We start from the raw sequence: 22616 nt of genomic DNA, 5'->3' as shown, positions 1-22616 counted from the left end.
CCCCACTGACCCCTCAGTCACCTACCCTGCCGATAATACAGTGCTAATAAGTTGATCATCCCTTTCTTATTTCTCAGTTCTACTCAAAAGAACTTTCCTGGATGTATTCCCAGAAATATCCTCCCTCATTACCGCTGTAATGCTATCCCTTATCAAAAATGGCACTTCCCCTCCTCTCTTGCCCACCCACCCCACACCACTACCACCACCCTGTTTCTATCCTTCCTGTAGCATTTGTATCCTGGAATGTTAAACTGCCAGTCCCGTCCATCCCTGAGCCACCTTTCTGTAATTACTATGCTTTCCCAGTCCCAAGTTCCTAATCATGCCCTGAGTTCATCTGCCTTCCCTGTTAGGCCCTTTTGCATTGAAGTAAATGCAGTTTAATTTATCAGTCCTACCTTGTTCTCTGCTTTGTCCCTGCCTGCCCTGACTGACTCACTTCATTTTGTAACTGTACCAGTCTCAGATTGATTTCTTTCCTCACTATCTCCCCAGGTCCCATCCCCCCACCTTACTAGTTTAAATCCTCCCAAGCAGCTTCAGCAAATCTCCCTGCCAGTATATTAGTCACCTTCCAATTCAGGTGCAATCCATCCTTGTACAGGTCACTTCTACCCCAGAAGAGATTCCAATGATCCAAAAATGTGAACCCTTCTCCCATGCACCAGCTCCTCAACCACATTCTATCTTCCTATTCCACTCCTCACTAGCTCGTAGCACTCTGAGTAATCCAGATATTATTACCCTCGAGGACCACCTTTTTTAAACTCCTGCCTAACTTTCTGTATTCTCCCTTCAGAATCTCATGCTTTTTCCCTTCCTATGTCGTTAGTTCCAATGTGTACAATGACCTCCTGCTGGTCCCTCTCCTCTTTCAGAAGATTCCTGGTCAAGGAATGTGAGTTTACATATTCAGCTAATTTATCATGACAACAGCATTTCTGTGGGCCCTCTTGTGACACAGTGGTAGTGTCCCTGCTCCTGGAGCAGAGAGACTAGGTTCAAGTCCCACTTGCTCCAGAGGTGTGTAATAACATCTTTGAATAAATCAATTAGAAAAACAGATTAATAATAATTTAAAAAATCAATATTCTAAGCTACTTCCCCGGTGTTCTGTTCATTTGGCTATACAATACATTTTTTAAAGAAACTTAGATTAGACCAACTTTGGTGGGAAGTTTGACTGCTTTATCTGTTCTGGATTAATCTCACCCTTGGAGACCATATTTTTGATCTGAATTGCAGTCTCCCTTGTGTATACAATGATCCTGTGGGTTTAGACAGCTGATGAACAACAATTGTGTTAGCCCTTAATTCCCTATTTCCATTTTTTCCACTGCAAGTGCTGGAAGAGGCCACTTTCCAATGACAGTGTGTGATGGAAGCTAAAAGGTGATGGAAACCCAACTCAAGTGTTTGTGCTCCAAGGAAAATTGACTTTTGTTAAAGAAGAAAACCAAATTCAATTTTCAATTATGTATTTATAATTATTAAACAATTGATGGCAAGGGCATACTTTGGATAAAGTATTATCTTACCTCTTAGACATTGCTTCCTTTTAGCATAGTTCTATTTGTATTCATTTAGACTGCTATTGATAGAGCTTTTGTAATGACTGTGATCCTAATGGTTATAGCTTTTAATTTTATTCAGAAGTAATAATTTGCTGTATTTATTATTCTTAAAACAGTGTGTAGCAGCATTTGCCGTTTCAGCTGTTGCGTCTCAGTGGGAAAGAACAGGAAAACCATTTAACCCACTCCTTGGAGAGACGTACGAAATGATTAGGTGAGAAACTTATACAAATATATCAGCTTACTAACTTATTTTGTTTCAACCAGTTAAAATTGATGATTTTTTGCATGTCACTCTTTAGTATCATTCTGAGAAAATTGAGTATCATAAAATAAAAACAGTGGGATACACCCTAGAGTTCTGAGAGAGGTTGCTGAGGAAATAGCAGAGGCATTGGTTGAGATCTTTCAAGAGTCACTGGAGTCAGGAAAGGTCCCGGATGATTGGAAGATGGCTGTAGTAACCCCCTTGTTCAAGAAAGGATCAAGGCAAAAGATGGAAAATTATAGGCCAATCAGCTTAACCTCGGTTGTTGGTAAAATTCTAGAATCCATCATTAAGGATGAGGTTTCTAAATTCTTGGAAGAGCAGAGTCTGATTAGAACAAGTCAACATGGATTTAGTAAAGGGAGGTCATGCCTGACAAACCTGTTGGAATTTTTTGAAGAGGTGACAAGTAGGTTAGACCAGGGAAACCCAGTGGATGTGGTCTATCTAGACTTTCAAAAGGCCTTTGATAAGGTGCCACACGGGAGGCTGCTGAGCAAGGTGAGGGCCCATGGTGTTCGAGGTGAGCTGCTGGGATGGATTGAGGATTGGCTGTCTAACAGAAGGCAGAGAGTTGGGATAAAAGGTTCTTTTTCAGAATGGCAGCCGGTGACGAGCGGTGTCCCGCAGGGTTCGGTGCTGGGGCCACAGCTGTTCGCATTATATATTAATGATTTGGATGAGGGAACTGGGGGCATTCTAGCGAAGTTTGCCGATGATACGAAGTTAGGTGGACAGGCAGGTAGTACTGAGGAAGTGGGGAGGCTACAGAAGGATCTGGACAGGTTGGGAGAGTGGTCCAGGAAATGGCTGATGGAATTTAACGTGAGCAAGTGCGAGGTCTTGCACTTTGGCAAAAAGAATAAAAGCATGGACTACTTTCTAAATGGTGAGAAAATTAATAAAGCCAAAGCACAAAGGGATCTGGGAGTGCTAGTCGAGGATTCTCTAAAGGTAAACATGCAGGTTGAGTCTGTGATTAAGAAAGCGAATGCACTGTTGTCTCTTATCTCAAGAGGGTTGGAATATAAAAGCAGAGATGTACTACTAAGACTTTATAAAGCTCTGGTTAGGCCCCATTTGGAGTACTGTGTCCAGTTTTGGTCCCCACACCTCAGGAAGGACATACTGGCACTGGAACGTGTCCAGCGGAGATTCACACGGATGATCCCTGGAATGACAGGTCTAGCATATGAGGAACGGCTGAGGATACTGGGATTGTATTCGTTGGAGTTTAGAAGATTAAGGGGAGATCTAATAGAGACGTACAAAATAATACATGGCTTTGAAAAGGTGGATGCTAGGAAATTGTTTCTGTTAGGCGAGGACACTAGGACCCGTGGACACAGCCTTAGAATTAGAGGGGGTCATTTCAGAACAGAAATGCGGAGACATTTCTTCAGCCAGAGAGTGGTGGGCCTGTGGAATTCATTGCCACGGAGTGCAGTGAAAGCCGGGACGCTAAATGTCTTCAAGGCCGAGATTGATAGGTTCTTGTTGTCTAGAGGAATTAAGGGCTACGGGGAGAACGCTGGTAAGTGGAGCTGAAATGCGCATCAGCCATGATTGAATGGCGGAGTGGACTCGATGGGCCGAATGGCCTTACTTCCACTCCTATGTCTTATGGTCTTATGCTGGAGAAACTCAGCAGGTCTGGCATTATCTGTTGGGAGAGAAACCTAGTTAACATTTCAAGTCCACTAAAGCCGCCTCTTTCAGACTCCAGTTCTAAAAGGAGAAAGGAATGGGAATTCATGCTGGCAGTGTTGAGATGAAATGGGATGAGGTTGGAAGGGTAGGTGCTTGTGTGGAGCACAAATACCTCACGTGAACTTTTGGATTAAATGACTTGTTTCTGTGCTGTAAATTCTATGTTGGCCTCACTTATTCATTCTCATTTTTGAAGCAACTATATTGTGTTCAAGGTGTATTCCAGGTTTTGAGGAAGTCTTAGAGTCATACAGCACGGAAACAGGTCCAACCAATCTGTGCCGAATATAATCCCAGACTAAACTAGGCCCACCTGCCTGCTTCAGGCCAATATCCCTCCACTATTTTCCTATTCATGTTTCTATCTAAATGTCTTTTAAATGTTGTAATTCTACCTGCATCCACCACTTCTTCAGGAAATGCATTCCACACATCGACCACCCTCAGTGTAAAAAATTTGCCTCGTCTTTTTTAAATATCTAGGAAGAGGTTGAATAAGTTAGAGCTGTTTTTCCTGGAGCATTGGAGGCTGAGGGGTGACGTTATAGAGGTTTATAAAATCATGAAGGGCATGGATAAAATAAACAAAGTCTTCCCCCTGGGATGGGGAAATCTGGAACTAGAGGGCATAGGTTTAGGCTGAGAGGGGGAACCTAAGGGACAACTTTTTTACTCAGAGGGTGGTGCATGTATGGAATGAGCTGCCAGAGGGAAGTGGTGGAGGCTGGTACAATTGCAACATTTTAAAGGCATCAGGACGGGTATGTGAATAGGAAAGGTTTAGAGGGATGTGGGTTAAGTGCTGGCAAATGGGACTAGATTAGGTTAGAATATCTGGTGGACATGGATGAGTTGGACTGAAGGGTCTGATTCCGTGCTCTACATCTCCATGACGGTATGATATCTCTCCTCTCACCTTAAAAATCTGCCCCCTAGTCTTGAAATTCCCCATTTTAGGGAAAAGACAACTACCATCAACTTTATCTATACCCCTCATTATTTTATAAAAGTCTAATAGCTTGCTTCTCAACCTCTTCACTCCAGTGAAAGAAGTCCCAGCTTTTCTTTATAACTTTAATCTTCCATACCCAGCAACATCCTGGTAAATGGCTTTATGAACCCCCACTAGCTTGATAATATCATTTCTATAACTGAGCGACCAGAACTGGACACAGTATTCCAGAAGAGGCCTCATCAATGTGCAACCTCGACATAACATTCCAACTCTATACTCAAAGGTCTGAGAATTGAAGGCAGGTGTGCCAAACACCTTTTTAACCACCTGTCTATATGTGACGCTCTCCTAGGTTACTGTTGTACAACACTACTGAAGGCCCGATCATTAATCGTATAAGTCCTATACGATATATCATTTGTTATATCAAAATGCAATATTATACATTTATCCAGATTGAACTCCATCTGCCATTTATAATCTCTTTTATAATCTTAGATACCTTTCACTGTCTACTATGCCACCAATTTTGGTGTCAGTGATCTAGACTGACACTCCAGTTCAACACTGAGGACATTTTGACATGTGGAATATGGTGCCTTTAGAGAAGGAGTTAAACTGACACCCAGGGTAAATGTTGATAATCTGAACATGCTATTTGAAAACAAGTCCTGGCCATCGATTTCTCCCTCAGCCAAAAGCATACAACAGATGTGTACAGGCATCCCCCACTATCCAAATGTAAAATGTTCCCAGGAAATCTTTCGAAAGCTGAAAATGGCGTAAAGCGAAGATGCATTATTTATATGAGAAAAATGTTGCAGTTTTTCGTAAAAGTGCAAATCCTCTTCGGATTCGCGAAAACAGGTACTAGTGTAGGTTTTTGTAAAAGCAAAGTAGTACCAAGAACAAAGAAAATTTAAAACCCAGGAACAGGCCCTTTGGCCCTCCAAGCCTGAGCTGATCCAAATCTACTGTTTAAACCTGTCGGTCAATTCCTAAGCATCTGTATCCCTCTGCTCCCCACCTACTCATACATCTGTCCAGACGCATCTTAAATGAATCTACTTTGCCTGCCTCTACCACCTCTGCTGGCAACGCATTCCAAATGCCCACCACCCTTTGTGTGAAGTACTTGCTACGTGTATCCCCCTTAAACTTTCCATCTCTCACCTTGAAAGCGTGATCTCTCCTTATTGAATCCTTCACCCTGGGAAAAAGCATGTCTTTATCCACCTTGTCTATACCCTTCACGATTTTGTAAACCTCAATCAGGTCCCCCCTCAATCTCCTTTTTCTTCTAATGAAAACAAACCTAACCTGCTCAACCTCTCTTCATAGCCAGCACCTTCCATACCAGGCAACATCCTCGTAAACCTTCTCTGCACCCTCTCCAAAGTGTCCGTTTCCTTTGGTGATGTGGCGACCAGAACTGTACACAGCAGTGTAAAGCGAATATTCGAAAAGCAAGCGATACCTGTACGTGGATTCTTCTTGTGTCTTCACCTACATAGCAAAAAACACTGTTTCAAAGTAGTTCACAATTCTTAAAATGCTTTGAAATGTGCTGGTTAATTTTCAAATGAAAGTCTACCTGGTTTCTACACAGTTTTGTGCAGAGTAATTATACACTTCTATGAAGAGAAGCCAGGATGTGTGTGAATGAGGCACGAATTGGTCATTTGAACTCCCTCTCTATTCCCCTTGAGATTTGTATTTGTCACATCCTTTTGACTAAGACCAAGAATCTGTTCACAGAGAGTGGTAAGAACGTGGAACTTGCAACCATGTGGAGTTGTGGAAGTAAGTATTAGATATATTTAAGGGGAGGCTAGACAGACACCTGACAAATAAGCGAGCACATGGTTACCATGATTAATTTAGATGAGGAAAAATGGAGGAGGCTTGCGTTGAGATGAAATATCAACAAAGATTAATTGGGCTGAATGATCTGGGTTTTTTTGACTATTCATCCCTGGAATTCAGGGGTCATTAGCTAGGCCAGCATTTATCGCCCATTGCTAATTGGTCAAAGGCTAGTTAAGAATTGATGAAATTGCTGTGGGTATGGAGTCACATAGTAGGCAAGGCAAAGGTGGCAGTTAAGTGAACATAGCAAATCAGGGCAAAACTTAGACAGTTAATGGTAGGGCCTTGGGGCCTGTTGCCGAATAAAGAAACTGAGGATGGAGGTGTATAGTTCCTGAAAGTGGAGTTGCAGTAGATAGGGTGATGAAGATGATGTTTGGCACACTTTCATTCATTGGTCAGTGTGCTGAGTACAGGAATTGGGAGGTCATGTTGCAGCTGTACAGAACATTGGTGACACATGTTTAGACCACTGCGTTCAATTCTGGCCTCCCTACTGTAGGAAAGATTTTAAACCTGAAACATCTTTCGGGTGAAAGGTTAAGAAAAAAATTACAGGGATGTTGCCAGGGAATATGAATAGAGAGGCTAAATAGACTGGGCCTTTTTCCCTGGAACGTAGGAGAGGGGTGACCTCAGAGGTTAATAAAACCATAAGGGGCATGAATAGGGTGAATAGCCAAGGTGTTTTTCCCAGGATGCGGAAATCCAAAACTAGAGGGTATAGGTTTACGAATGAGTGGAGAAAGATTTAAAAGGGACCTGAGGGGCAACGTTTTTACACAGAGGTGTATATATGGAATGAACTGCCAGAGGATCATGTTCAAGGCATTTGGATGGGAACATGAACAGGAAGCGTTTAGAGGGGTGTGGGCCAAATGCTGGCAAAAGGGACTTGGTCAGTTTAGGAAACTTGGTCAGTATATATGAGTTGAACCAAAGGGCCTGTTTCAATGCTATATATCTCTGACTGTGTTAGGGAACCATTTAGGTTTTTCCCTCCCAACAGTCATGGTTTCATGGTCATCACTAGACTCTTATTTTCAGATTATTATTGAATTCTGTCATGCTGAGATTCAAACCCAGGCCCCCCAAACATTTGCCATTGGACAATCACTTACTCCCATTATGTGCTTGACTATCCTTTGTAACCTATAGAAAACATCTTGAGCTCTGTGTTTTGCTCCAAGTCTACAGTAAATCCAAACAATAAGATTAAGTTAGGCTGTGAAGTATTAATTTTCAAATGCATAAAGTTTTCTTAGTTCTGAAGTACCTGTAGTTATGTTTGTATCTTGAATTGGTTAATGTTATGGTCACCTGTTTTATTTTTTGCAGGCAGGATCTGGGATTCAAGCTTATATCTGAGCAAGTTAGTCACCATCCTCCCATTAGTGCATTCCATGCTGAAGGATTTTCTCAAAACTTCATTTTTCATGGATCCATATACCCAAAACTCAAATTTTGGGGGAAAAGTGTGGAAGCAGAGCCAAAAGGAACTATGACATTAGAGTTTTTAAAGTAAGTGATAAGCATATAAAGTTAATTAAAACAAGTGGATGGAATTAAGGTTCAACTATGATCAAACTAAAAGGTGGAACTAGCTTGAGATACTGAATAGCCCCCACTTATTCTGATTTTTTAAAAAACTCACTAGATGTGGGTGTCACTGGTTGGTCCAGTATTTATTGCCCAGGAGAAGGTGGTGGTCATGAGCTGCCTTCTCAAACCCAAGCAGACCAGTCAGTGTGGTTAGAAGGAGTTCCGGGCTGTTGACCCAATGACACTGAAGAAACCGAGATATTTCCAAGTCAAATGTGTAGTTTGAAGGGAAATTTGTAGGTGGTGGTGTTTCCACGTACTTGCTGCCCATGTCAAGGTTAGCTAAGTTGGATGGGCATCTGGTTTATGATCGAGAGTGTGTTGCTGGAAAAGTACAGCAGGTCAGGCAGCATCTGAGGAGCAGGAGAATTGATGTTTCGGCCTGGAGCCCTTCATCCCTGAATGAAGGGGATGGAGGGCTCTGGCCCGAAACGACAATTCTCCTGCTCCTTGGATGCTGCCTGACCTGTGTTTTTCCAGAAACACACTCTTGACTCTGATCTCCAGCATCTGCAGACCTCACTTTCTCCTATCTGGTTTATGATACAGAGTAATGCCAACAGTGTGGGTTCAATTCTTGCACAAGCTGAAGTTACCATGAAGGGCGCTCCTCCTCGAACTCTTGCTCACCTGAGACATGGGTAAAACAGTTTAAAACACCATCAGTTGTCTTACTGTAATAAGATTATGGCAATTTTACTTTATCTATATGGAAAGGGTTGTAAATTTGGAAAGTGCTGCTAAGGAGTCTTGGTGAATTTCAAGAGTGCATCTTATAGGTGGGTTCTTTTTCAGTTCACTCATGGGACATGGTCACTGCTGGCCGGTCAGTATTTATTGTCTGTCCCTAGTTGCCCTTGAAAGGTGTGGTGAGCTGTCTTCTTGAACTGCTGCAGTCCATGTGCTGTAGGTTGATCCACAATGCCCTGAGGAAGGGGATTCCATGAATTTGACCCAGTGACAGTGAAGGAACAGCAATATCTTTCCAAGTCAGGATGGTGAGTGACTTGAAAGGGAACTTGTAGGTGGTGATGTTCCCATGTATCTGCTGCCCTTGTCCTTCTTGATGGAAGTGGTTGTGGGTTTGGAAAGTACTGCCTGAGGTGAATTTCTGCAGTGCATCTTGTAGATAATACACACTAACTGCTGCTATTGAATGTCAGTGGTGAAAGAAATGGATGTTTGTGGATGTAGTGCCAATCCAGTGTGTTCCTTTGGTGTCAAACTTCTTGAGTGCTGTCGGAGCTGCACCTATCTAGGCAAGTGGGGAGTATTCCATCACACTCCTGACTTGTGCCTTGTAGACAGTGGGCAGAGTTTGGGGAGTCAGGAGATGAGTTACTTGCTGCAGTATTCTTAGCCTCTGACCTGCTCCTTTAGTCACTGTTTAAATGGCGGGTGCACTTGTGATTCTTGTCAATGGTAATCCCAAAGATGTTGTTAGTGGCGGAATCAATGATGGTAAGCCATTGAATGTCAAAGGTTGATGATTAGATTGTCTCTTATTGGAGGTGGTCTTTGTGTGATGTAATGTTCCTTGTCACTTGTCAGCCCAAGCCTGGATATTGTTCAGTTGTGCTGCTTTTGAACATGGTTTGCCAGGGGATATGAGGAGTTACGTATGGTGCTGAACATTGTGCAATCATTGGTGAACAGGCTATTGATGAAGCAGCTGAAGATGGTTAGACCTAGGACACTGCCCTGAGGAACTTCTGCAGAGATGCCCTGGGGTTCAGATGCCTGACTTTCAACAACGACAACCATCTTCCTATGTGCCAGGCATGACTCATACCATCAGAGAGTTTACCCCCTATAATACCCATTGATTCCAGTTTTGCTAGGACTCCTTGATGCTACACTCAGTCAAAATTGGCCTTGATGTTAAGGGCTGACACTCTCATCTCCCGTCTGGAATTCAGTTCTTTTGTCCATGTTTGAAGCAAGGCTGTAATGAGGTCAGGAGCTGAGTGGCTCTGAGAGAACGCAAACTGGGTAGGTTATATTTGAGTAAATGCTGCTTGATAACACTGTTGATGACCGCTCCATTACTGATAATCGAGAATAGACTGATGGGGCAATGGCTAGTTGAGTTGGATTTGTATTGTTTTATGTATACAGGCCAAACCTGAACAATTTTCCACATCAGTTGGATTCCAGTATTGTGACTATGCTGGAGGAGCTTGGTTAGAAGAGCAGCATGTCCTGGAGCAGAAGTCTTCAGGAATGTTGTCAAGGCCCTTAGTCTTTGCAGCATCCTGTTCCTCAAACCGTTTCTTAATATCATGTGGAGTGATTCACATTGACTGAGGACTGGTATCTGTAATGCTAGGGACCAGTGAAGGATGCAGAGATGGATCATCTACTTGGTACTTCTGGCTGAAGACTTCAGCCATGTCATTAGCACTTACATGTTGGGCTCTTCCATTGTTGACAATATGAATATTTGTAAATCCTCCTCTTCCAGTGAGTTGTTTAATTGTCCACCACCATTCATGACTATATATAGCAGGACTGGCTGTGGGAGTGCTTAGTTCTGTTTGTCACTTGCTCCTTATGCTACTTGGCATGTATGTAGTCCTGTTTGGTAGCTTCACTAGGTTGACACTTCACTTTTAGGTATGGCTGGCACTGGTCCTGCCACACCATCCAGCACTCTCTATTCAGGCCAGGGTTGATCTCCTTAAGTTGCAGATTGTGCTGGAGTACAATGCTGCTGCTGTTGGTCCTCAGCACCTCATGGATGCCCGGTGTTGAGTTCATAGATGTCATAGAGTAGTACAGCATGGAAACAGATGCTTCGCTCCAACTCGTCCATTCTGACTAAATATCCTGAATTAATCTAGTTCCATTTGCCAGCATTTGGCCTATATCCCTCCTGAGTTCTTCCTATTCATCTACCCATCCAGATGCCTTTTAAATGTAATTGTACCAGCCTCTACCACTTCCTTTGGCAGCTCATTCCAGACACACACCACCCTCTATGTGGTTCCTTTTTAGATCTTTTTCCTTTCACCATAAACCTGTGCCCTCTAGTTTTGGAGTCCCTCACTCAGGGGAAAACACCTTGGCTATTCACCCTGTCGATACCTCTCATGATTTTATAAACCTTTATAAGGTCACCCCTCAGCCTCTGACGCTTCAGAGAAAATAGCTTGAGCCTGTTCAGCCTCTCCCTGTAGCTCAATCTTTCCAACGAAATCCTTAAACCTTTTCTGACCCCTTTCAAGGTTCACTAAAGTCCCTTCTCTATGAGGAAGACCAGAATTGAAAGCAGTATTCCAAAAATGGCCTAACCAATATCCTGTACAGCTGGAACATGACCTCCCAACTCCTATCCTCTATGCATTAACTCCTATCCTCTAAAGGCAAGCAAACCAAATGCTGTCTTCATTATCCTGTCTACATGTCAGTCTAATTTCAAGAAACTATGAACATGCACTGCAAAGTCTCTGTTCAGCTCCCCAGGATCTTAAGTCCTGCCCTGATTTGCCTTTCCAAAATACAGCACCTCACATTTAGCTAAATTAAACTCATCTGCCATTCCTTGGCCCATTGGCCCATCTGATCAAGGTCCCATTGTACTTTGAGATAATCACCTTCACTGTCCACTACACCACCAATTCTGGTGTTAACTGCAGACTTACTAACCATACTTCCTATATTCACATCCAATCACTTATATAAATGATGAAAAGCAGAGGTCCCAGTACTGATCCTTGTGGTACACTGCTGGTCACAGGTCTCCAACCTGAAAAGCAACCTTTCACCATCACCCTGTGTCTTCCACCTTCAAGTCAGTTCTGTATCCAAATGGCTAGTTCTCCCTGTATTCCATGAGATCTAACCTTGCTAACAAGTCTACCATGAGGAACCTTGTTGAATACCTTACTGAATTCTGTACAAATTATGTCCACCACTCTGCCTTCACCAATCCTCTTCATTACTACTACAAAAAATTCAATTGAGTGAGTGAGTGTTGGAAGTCTGTCCTATTTACCATGGTGATAGTACCCCATCACACAATGGAGGGTATCCTCATTGTGAAGGCGACTTTGTCACTTTGTGGTCACTCTGTCCATTGCTGTTATGGACCTGCACTCAGCAGATTGGTAAGGATGAGGTCAAGTATGTTTTCCCTCTTGTTCCTTCACCACCTGCCGCAGACACAGTTTAGCAGCTCTGTTCTTTAGGACCCGAATAGCTTGATCAGTGGTGCTGTTGCCGAACCACTCTTGGTGGTGAATGCTGAAATTTCCCACTCAGAGTATATTTACGTTCTTGCCACCTTCAGTGCTTCCAAGTGTTGCTCAATATGGAGGAATATTGATTCATTGGCTGAGGGAGGATGCTACATGGTAATCAGCAGGAGGTTTCCTTGCCCACATTTGACGTGAAGCCAGACCTCATGGGGTTCAGAGTCAGTTTTTAAGATTCTCAGGGCAACTCCTTCCTCACTGAGTATAATCTCTACTGGGTCTGTCCTACTGGTAGGGTCTGGGTTGTTGGCTGTAAGCTGTGATTATGTCAGGCTGTTGCTTGAGTAGTCTGTGAGATAGCCCTCCCGAGTTTGGCAGTTGCGTCCAGATGTTAGTGATGAGGACTTTGCAGGGTCAACAAGGATGTTTCTACCGTTGTCTTTTCCAGCGCTTAGGTCGATGCTGGCTGGTCTGTCCATTTTCTTTTTTTTTGAACACTTGCTGTTGAGCATCAGAAGTAGAGAGTGGATGTCTGTGCAGAAACCCTTCCAGATGCTCTTGAGAACCAACCTGTTTTCAAGTAAATGTTAAGTTTCTGCTGCTTTGGAAACCACAAGAATTGTTATGCAGCTTGACTTGATGAATTTGATTGTATTATGTACAAGCAGCGATAAAGAACATTTAACAGTTTGCTTTCAGGCAAGCTGTTCAGAATATTAAATTTGAACTCTTGTAAACTGGTCTTGGATACTAATCCAATGCTAAGCAATGGGTATTTTGTAACACTGCAGTTTACCTTCACTTACGTCCCCATCAGGTTGTAAAAAGGAAAGGTAATTGTTTACTAATGGTTATTACAAGACTGCATTCTTGTATAAGGATTTGGATAAATTTGAGTGATTGTCTGAGTCCACGAAATGTGCTTATGCTTTCATATAACCTCCATGTACCCCTGATTAGTAGAGGACATTGTCATAAGTATGCATTAAGCACAATTGGAGTAGAGTTGGAGAAGAATGAAGAAACCAAAGAGTTGTTTGTTCTCACCTCAGTCTTGGAATCAAATCTTTATAGCTGTTTAACTTCAAAATCAGGTTGGTCTTTGTTAAATGTGTGACAGATAAGCTTGTATCCTTAGCATAAGCCAAGGGGAACATATATTAATTACGCAGACACAAAACATTTATAGATTGGCAGTGTTTGCTGACACCAACAACTGCAAGCAATTACGCAAACTTGTTCATCAGGGAATGCATGGTTCTAAGCACTGATGCCATCACGTGGAATTGGGCTTCAGTGGGTTAGGGTTAGGATGCCAGATGTGGGACCCCTGGACTGAGAAGGGACGAGGGCCCAGAAGTTGGGGAGTAGGGTGGTACAAGAAGGAACCAAGGCATTCTTCCCCTCTATCTCCTTACTGCACTCCCCTCCAGCTGTCTTCCATCCCACCTCGCCTCTGGTGCACCTCCCGGATCCCAACATTCCCATCTACCACTGCCACACCCCTTCATACATACCATTTAAAGTGGTGCATAGCACTCATGCAATGATATCAACAAAAGTAGCCTTTGCCTACAGAACATCAATCCATCAGCTGTCAGTGATTTTTATTTTGGCTAAAGCTACATGCTTCCTTAGATTGCCAAATAGAAGATCATTTGTGCATTTGTTCCATTTTTAACAGCGTTATGAAGGACCTATAAAGTGCCAAATTTTATATTGATCGCACACATTCAAGTGTTAATTCAAAACGCTTTAATTGGCAGGGGACCTGCCTGATGCCTGAAAGGCTGGCTGAAATAAATTCAGGTTGGCTTGCACCCATTTCTAGTCTGTGGTGCAAAATTGCAGGTAATAAACTCAAAAAGCCCAGATTCAACAGGAATGTGATACATTTTGGACAGATCTGTTCTGTAGCATGCAGCTCATTAAGAGTAGCAAGAAGTTTTTAATTCTGTATTTGGTTAAGCTATGATCCCGGCAGTACTGATTCAGACTACAAAAATGTTCCGATTCTTAGTCGTAACCTTTCTTATCTCCATGAGCATGTGGACAGTTTCTTTTCTTTTGCAAAGAAATAAGCTGGCACACAAAATGAAAGACCAGAAATTGTAGAATTAACAGGTAATTTAAAGAAGGACATGACTTTCTCTTTCAGATCCTGATGACCCTGCTCCATGTGACAGCATTTGAGATTAATGTTTTACTTTTTCTCACAGGCACAATGAAGCTTACACTTGGACAAATCCGACTTGCTGTGTCCATAACATTATCGTTGGTCAGCTTTGGATTGAACAATATGGAAATGTTGAAATAATTAATCACAAGTAAGAGTGAATGAATGACATCCTTCAGATTTTCAAAATTAGTGCAATTTTAAGATGTAATTATGAACATGATTTTTCCATAGAACTGGGGAAAAATGCATTCTGAATTTCAAGCCATGTGGCCTTTTTGGTAAAGAGTTGCACAAAGTTGAAGGTTACATTCAAGACAAAAGGTAAGCTTAATCTGTTCAGGCGGTTGTATTTAAAGATAATCCTTTGCCCTTAATGCTGTGATTGACGTTGATGCCACGTCATCTGAAACATTGCAGCAATGCTAAACCTGCTGTCTAGCTTCAGCTCGACAAATTCTGCTAGTCACATAGCAGTTTTGCATCACGCCTTAGAAAGGTATTTGGGAATACAAAGAAAAGATAGATGTATGTAGTTACATTGCAGATCAACCATGATCACATTGACTGACAAACAGACTTGAAGGGTTATGTGACTTCCTTTTGTGATTTTATTCCAGTAATGCTGCTGATTTCAAATAACCTTAAAAATAAGGTAGCTGGATGTTTATTTATACATCTAACTTTTATCATTACTTTAGCTGCACTTGTAACAAATAAGGTTATTGTGCCAAGCTAAGTCAATCACACCAGTACTAACACGTGTACAGTAGGATGAGAGGAGTCATAGATTCATAATGCATGGAAACAGACTCTTCAGTCCAACTAGTCCATGCTGACCTAGTTTCCCAAAACTAAACTAGTCCCGCTTGTCTGCGTTTGGACCATGTCCTTCTGAGCTTTTCGTATTCATGTACCGTCCTCTTGACTTGACTTGTCCCACCTGTCAATCTTCCTTCCCACCTATCTGCTCCAACCTCCTCTTCAACCTATCACCTTTACCCCCACCTCCATCCACTTATTGCACACTCAGCTACCTTCCCCCAGCCCCTCCCCCTTCTGTTTATCTCTCCACCCCCAAAGCTCCCAATCTCATTCCTGTTGAAGGGCTTTTGCCTGAAACGTCGATTTTCCTGATCCTCGGATGCTGCCTGACCTGCTGTGCTTTTCCAGCACTACTCTAATCTTGACTCTAATCTCCAGCATCTGCAGGACCCAGTTTCGCCCTCTGCAGAATATAGGTCCAGCCCAGTCGATTTACTCTTTTCTCACTGTGTTAGTTATTTTGTTGCTCTCCATCTGAGGAAATGTCATTTTGTAGGTAAGGTGGTCAAAACAGCACACAGTTGCCTTCAGAAGCATGAGGTCACTGTCATTACACTGAGTACATCAATTGTTGTTCTGACTTAGGATTCAGACAAGATACTCGGGGAAACCTGTCAGAACCACCAAATTGTACCAGGATAGTATCATACAGGTATCTCACGACAGGTATGATACATCCCAAGTACAGTTTTCTTATTTGTATCTTGAAGTCAGTCTGATTTGGATTTCAATGCCTATTTCACAAAACCATGAGCAAGGATTATAAGGACTCTCTCTTCTCAGTGAAGAACTCTTCCTATTCCTGGACCATCCTGGGAAAAGAACAACTCCACTATAAATCTTTTTCACACTCCTGATATAAAATACCAGAAGTTTCTATGTAAATCTGATCAAATGAATGAGACTGTCCTCCATTATTTGATGTACTTCTGATTCCCATCACAATGTGGTTTCACTTCCATTTTCATTTATCTGTTCCCCTCACACCTCCCCCATTAGGTTAGATTACCCTAATCATACTGTGCAACATCTACAAGGCACAAGTCTTGGGACAAGGAGGGTGATGGAAAACTCCCCACTGGTCTGGATGGGTGCAGCCCCAAACACACTTGACACCATCCAGGACAAAGCCGCCTGCCTGACTGGCCACACATTTACAAACATCCACACCTTTCCACCCCACCCCCACCCCCCATCGATGCTGAGTAGCTGCAGTGTGTATCATCTACAGATGCATTGCAGTGACTCACCAAAGTTCCTTGCAAACCTGTGATCTCTACTACCTAGAAGGAAAAGAGCAGCAAATATATAGGAGCATGTAAGTTCCCCTCCCCAAACCACATGACATCTTGATTTTGGAATTCTGTCATCGTTCCTTCATTGTCACTTGGTCAAAATCCTGGAACTTCAACTTTAGCAGCACTGTTGGTGTCCCTTAACTACATGGACTTCAGGAATTCAAGAAGGCAGCTCAGCATCACCATCTCAAGGGCAATTAGGGATGGGCAATAAATGCTTGTCCAGCCAGTGATATTCACATACTGTGAACGGATTTGAAAGTGTGTGGGCTTATTCAAGGCAAATTTCAGGACTGCGATGCAGCTTTAGTACTGTTCAACTGAAAGAAAATGTTGGCTGAACAAGCTCATGCTTTTATTCCATCAGCAGAGATGAACATCATATAAAATCAGAGTATTCATAACATAATCCTCAAATGAATGTATTGCTGGTAATGCACCAATTGCTTGCAAGGTTTGGACAGCATTTCTTCAGAAAGTACTTTTTTCTGTTTGGAGTGAGAGGATGATCAAATCAAATGGAGTAATGACATAAGAGCAACGCTCTGCCATTCTATGAGATCTTGGCTGGTCTGATAATCCTCAACTCCACTTTGCTGCCTATTTAACCCTCGATTCCCTTACCAAATAAAAATCTGTCTCTCTCAGCCTTGAATGTAACGAGCCAGCATTGATAGCCCACTATGGCAAAGAATTCCATTGATTCATAAACTTCTGAGAGAAGTTTCTCCTCATCTCTGCCTTAAATTTTGTAGCCCTTGCTCTGAAATGATGCTGTCTGGACCTAGACTATCTTACAAGGGAAACAATCTTTCTTCAACCCTTTTAATTCCTTTAAGAACCTTTCTTATGTTTCAATAAGGTAACCTCTCATTCTTCTACATTCTGACAAGTACAAGTCCAATCTACTCAACCTGTCCTCATAAGACAGTCCTTCCATACCTGGTATCAGACTAGTGAACTTCCTCTGCACTGCCTCTAATGCCAGCATAGCTTCAATAAAGGACCCACAACTGTTAACAGTAATCCAGCTGGATGGTGATACTTGTGGAATGGTTTGGTGGGATTTGGGATGGTCAAGTAGAGACAGAGGATAGAATGGTAGTTGGGATTGCTAAGTGATAGGGTTGGATGGCAGCGGAGTAGGGGGTTAAGATAAACTGTTCCTGGTCAGGACAGGACTGATGGCTAGCCAACCTTTGTCAGTTGGCAAGTTTGCATGTTTCAATTCTCATGCCAAAGGAGCTGTTCCATTGTTCAGATAATGTAATGGAATCTCACAACACTGATGAATTAATAATCTTTCATTCTTGATTACGCTGCATCCTTTCTGTGATCTGTCACAGTAAGAAGAAGCTCTGTGCTGTTTATGGAAAATGGACAGAGTGTCTGTGGGCAGTTGACCCCAGTACATTTGATGCCTACAAAAAAAATGACAAGAAAAACTCAGAGGAAAGGAAGCTGAGCAAAACAGTAAGTATGGGATCGTTCTGAATTAATTTTAAAATGAACTATTCCAGAAGTTTGGCTGATTGATGTTATTCTTTACCCTGTGTAATAACAACCAGTAGCTCCAGCAAGGATTTGTATTGAACTGGATTCATTTTGGCTTGTTCTTGACTGGGTACCAGTTTCCCAAGAAACAGAAGAATTCTAATCATTCTCTGTGTATACCTCTAGAGCCTTATCCCTCACCATCTCGAACCTCTTCCAGCTCTGCAGAACTCCACACTATCAAACCTCCCATGTTGTTTTTGTATCTTCACCCCTCCCTTCATCCCATTGTTAGGGTTTGTATCTTCAGCCTCTCAGGCTCTTGCTATTGATTTCCTTCCCAAACATCTGACTCGCTCCATTTGCTTCACCTTCCTTATAATTTTGTAACATTTCCTGGCCTCACCGAAGTGGGGGTAGTATTTGAGGAGGAAGGGGAATAATAAAGTATTTCATCAGGGCAATGACTTGGAGAACGTCTCTTGTAATGGACGAGGATATGGTTGGGATACAGAAGGACTTCCTTCTGAATCGAGGTGAGCTGTCATTTAGATAATTTAAAGGCCATGTTTACAGGAATTTTCCAGACCTACTAGAATTTTGTCTGTGGCAGAGTAGCCCCCCAGTTAATTTAGGAGGCATCTGGTCTGATGTAGGCAGTCTCCCTGGGGTTGGGGACTATTGTAAATGAGAAGGCAAATGGGATGTAGGTCTTTCTTGCAAAGGGGATGGAATATAAATGCAGGGATTTCTTGTAATAAACTGTGCTATGCAATGGTGTGAATGCAGTTGGAGTTTTGTATACAGTTTTAGTCTCCTGATTTAAGGAGACACCTACTTATATTGGAGGAAGTTTCACTTGGTTCCTCTATGGAATGGGGATCATTTAATGGGGGAAGATTGAGCAGGCTCAATAGATAGTCGTTGGACCTCAAAGGAATGAGAGGTGAACTTACTGAACCATATAAGATCCTGAGGGAGCCTCTCAGATTAGTTGAACTAGAGGACACTTTCAAAATAATCAGTCTCCCGTTTGAGACTGAGATGAGGAAAAAATGTCCTTGGAGAATTGTTAGTCTGTGAAATCCTCCTACCTCAAAAGCAGTGACGGCTGAGTAGTTGAATATATTCAAGACTTGGTTTTACAGATTTGTCATAGACGAGATGCCCAGAAGTATGGGGGATTAGCAAGAAAGTGGAGTTGGGTATTACCAGGTTAACCATGGCCTTATTCATGGAATAGTGGAAATAGTGGAGTAGATTTGAGGCCCTAGCTATCCTATTACTGCTCCTACTTTTGGAACTTATGAAGGCTCCATGACCCTAAGTTGTGTCACTGGATAGGAAAGACTATTCCTGAGAGTCCAGTGGAACACCTAAGGATCTGCCAACTTGTTCCTGCATAATTCAATTTTCTACTTCTGTCTTCAAGCGAACCTCTGTGTTGAGGTGCCTTTTGATACCTGACTTTCCTCTGCTGTATCCATCTCTCCTAATGGTTATCCAAGGCTCCAGAGCTACCAACCGTCAGATTGGGACTGAATTATCTACACCCCTCAGACAGTCTGGAAGCAGCCTTCAGGAAGATGTCAAAACATATTTGACCAAGTTTAGCCTTGAGATCCCCATTTGATGCTGAGCTCAGTGTCGTGAAGCCCCATGTTAAGTCTTCAACCATTTTGATGCACTGAAATCCTTCAGTAAAAGTCAGTTCAACATAGTCCTACCAAACCATGGGGCTACCTTCTTTAGAAACCAATGGTGATGGTTTTACCTGAGGGTCACCATGCCTCAGGAAAGGGAAGAGATCGAGAGAGTCCTTCATGGTAACCTCAGCTGATGTGGGAATTGAACCCATTCTGTTGGTTTCACACTGCATTGCAAATCAGCCATCCAGCCGACTGAGCTAACCAACCCTCAATAACCCTTAAGTAAACCTTATTGCTTGAGTCTCCTATCTAATCTCCCGCAGATAATCACAATTATTCAGATTGGAGTGATGCTAAGTGCAGTAAGAAGGCTATAGGTTTTCTTAGTAATGTCTAAAAGTGGTCAGTATCCATTTCTTCTTCTTCGTTCATTTGCCCATCTGTAACTATTTATTGGAAGTGGTATTTTCAAAGACTTTGCAGTACTGTATTCATATTTGTTGAAAGTAACCTGGTTTTATTGGTTATATAATAACATGAATCTTTTATGGTGCACTTATCCTAGCCAGTCGCTTCAGAGAAATCAGAGCCAGATGAAATGCCACTGCCTGACAATTCTGAAAGTGTACAAGTTATACCAGGGAGTCGCCTGCTTTGGAAGATAACACCTAGACCACCAAACTCACAACAGGTTTGTCTCCAAATTCCTGTTTGATTAGGATTGGAACAGGGAGTCTCTAAAATTACTGGTAATACAGCTGGACCAAACATGCAGAGGTTTAGGCTCTTGCTATGGGGATATAGTCCAAATCCAAACACAGCATGGTGAAATTTTAAATATCTGCAATTGAAAGCAATGATTGCAACCATAAAACTGTCACTTTTTATAAAATCAATCTCCTTCTCTATTGCCTTTTAAGGAAGGACATCTGCCTTCCTTACATGGTTTGGCTTTTGTGTAGGTATTACTATGTTACCCCCAACAATTTTATTGACTCATAACTTCCCTCTGAAATGGCCAAGTAAGTCATTCAGTTCAAGGACAGTTAGGGATGGGCAACAAATGCTGGCCTTGCCTGTGACATCCACATTCCGTGAAAGAATAATGAAAAAAGATTACAATTTATTTGAAGTATTATGACAATAAATGGTACTGCCGTCTTAAGTATTTCAAAGTCACATTAAATGCTGCATTTCAATTAAAATCCGTCTGTTCTCAAATTCTTACATTCCTCCTAAAGTCTCCATGTGTTTTATGCATTGCTGCACCCAGGTCTCCCCTTAACTATGGTTAGTGTCTATCCCTTCAGCCACCTTGATCCATGAATAGAGTTCATTATGAACTTCTTCCTCGACATGAGCCCAAAGCGTGGACTGATGTGCCAATACAGTGCTGAGCGACTGATGTGCTGTTAGAAGTCCAGTCATTAGGATGAGATGTTAAACAGAGGATCGTGTTTTTCCCTCAAAAAAAACTCTCATTTACTACTTTGATGAAGACTGGTGTACAAGCCTGTACTTATCCCTTGGTCAGCATTACAAACAAATCTGGTTATCACATGCTTGTGGCATCTTGCAGCATACAAGATTTGAGATGCCTGCCATCACAACAGTGACTGTTCTAAAGTGCTTCTTTGGCTGTAAAGTTCTTCGGTGTGCCCTGAGGTTGTGAAAGATGGCACAGAGATCAAAGCCTTTCTCATAGAGCCCATGTTAAGTGTCAGTAGTTTTCATTTCTGTGGCATTGGACTTGAGCTAAATCATTTTTGTAGAATGTTTTTGGAATATTTTTCAGATGTACAATTTCACCAACTTTGCCATGTCACTGAATGAGCTGGATAAAGAAATGGAGAGCGTTATCGCACCCACTGATTGTCGATTCAGACCTGACATTAAAGCAATGGAAAATGGTGATATAGGTATGATCAACTGTTAAGTTAGAAATAGTTCTAGGCAGAAACATGGAGGATTTTCTTTTACTTGGAGTCTCATTATCTATTTCTTAACATTAGGGAGTGTGTCAGTAAAACCTTTGGTCTCTTATCTGAGGAAAGATGCTCTGGCTGTTGAGGGAGTACAACAAAGATTTACTAGACTGATTAATGGGATGGCTAGGCAAAAGTGAGGACTGCAGATGCTGGAAATCAGAGTGGTGCTAGAAAAGCACAGCAGGTCAGGCAGCATCCGAGGAGCAGAAAAATTGATGTTTCGGGCAAAAGCCCTTCATCAGGAATGAAGGGCTTCCTGATTAAGGGCTTTTGCCTGAAACATCGATTTTCCTGCTCCTCGGATGCTGCCTGACCTGCTGTGCTTTTCCAGCACCACTCTGATTAATGGATCAGTCTTACCATCCCATTCATCAGAACCTGGATGAATTAGGACTATATTCACCTGAGTTTAGTACAATGAGGTGGGAATTCCAGATGCCTATGAACATCTAACAAAAAGACAGGGTAAATGCAGAAAGGATGATCCCACTGACCCTGGAGACCATGACCAGGGCCATAGTCTAAGAAACCGAAGGGCCTGTTTCCACACTGTAAGTAATCTAATCTAATCTAAAACAGGTAAGCCATTTAGGAGTGAGATGAGAAGAAATTTCTTATCCAGAGAGTGGTAAGCCTGTGGAACTTTCTGCCACAGGCAGTGGTTAAGTCTAAAATATTGAATGTTTTCAAGGAGTTAGATATTGCTGTTTGGGCTAAAGGGGTCAAAGAGTATGGGACGAAAGCTAGAACAGAACATTGAGTTGGGAATCAGGCCACGATCATACTGAATGTCACAGCAGGCTTAAAGAACTGAATGGCCTACTCCTGTCCCTATTTTCTATGTTTCTATGATACAGTATAGCTAATAAAATGAACTTAAATTACTTAAAATTGTATAACAAATTTAATATTAGATAATTGAGGGCAGTTCTCCTGACATCAGGAATTGTACACAAGTACCCTATCCTCCTTCCCATTTTGCCCACTCCAGTGGCTTCTATTATATTCC

At 42.2% G+C, this 22616-nt stretch overlaps 1 protein-coding gene across 6 annotated transcripts in view; it reads left to right on the top strand.

Annotated features, from left to right (window-relative positions):
* The window catches only part of osbpl1a (oxysterol binding protein-like 1A), a 204730-nt gene that overhangs the window by 164353 nt on the left and 17761 nt on the right, over positions 1-22616 (top strand). For all 6 annotated transcript variants that reach the window (XM_072569698.1, XM_072569693.1, XM_072569696.1 and 3 more), the window contains exons 20-26: positions 1694-1791; positions 7718-7900; positions 14397-14504; positions 14588-14677; positions 17823-17949; positions 20185-20310; positions 21415-21538. In XM_072569698.1, the coding sequence (XP_072425799.1) occupies positions 1694-1791; positions 7718-7900; positions 14397-14504; positions 14588-14677; positions 17823-17949; positions 20185-20310; positions 21415-21538 (856 nt within the window). The remainder of the gene's footprint in view (positions 1-1693; positions 1792-7717; positions 7901-14396; positions 14505-14587; positions 14678-17822; positions 17950-20184; positions 20311-21414; positions 21539-22616) is intronic.

Source organism: Chiloscyllium punctatum, chromosome 5 (genome assembly GCF_047496795.1).
Source record: "Chiloscyllium punctatum isolate Juve2018m chromosome 5, sChiPun1.3, whole genome shotgun sequence".
NCBI lineage: Eukaryota > Metazoa > Chordata > Chondrichthyes > Orectolobiformes > Hemiscylliidae > Chiloscyllium > Chiloscyllium punctatum.
This window is presented reverse-complemented; position numbering and strand designations above follow the sequence as displayed.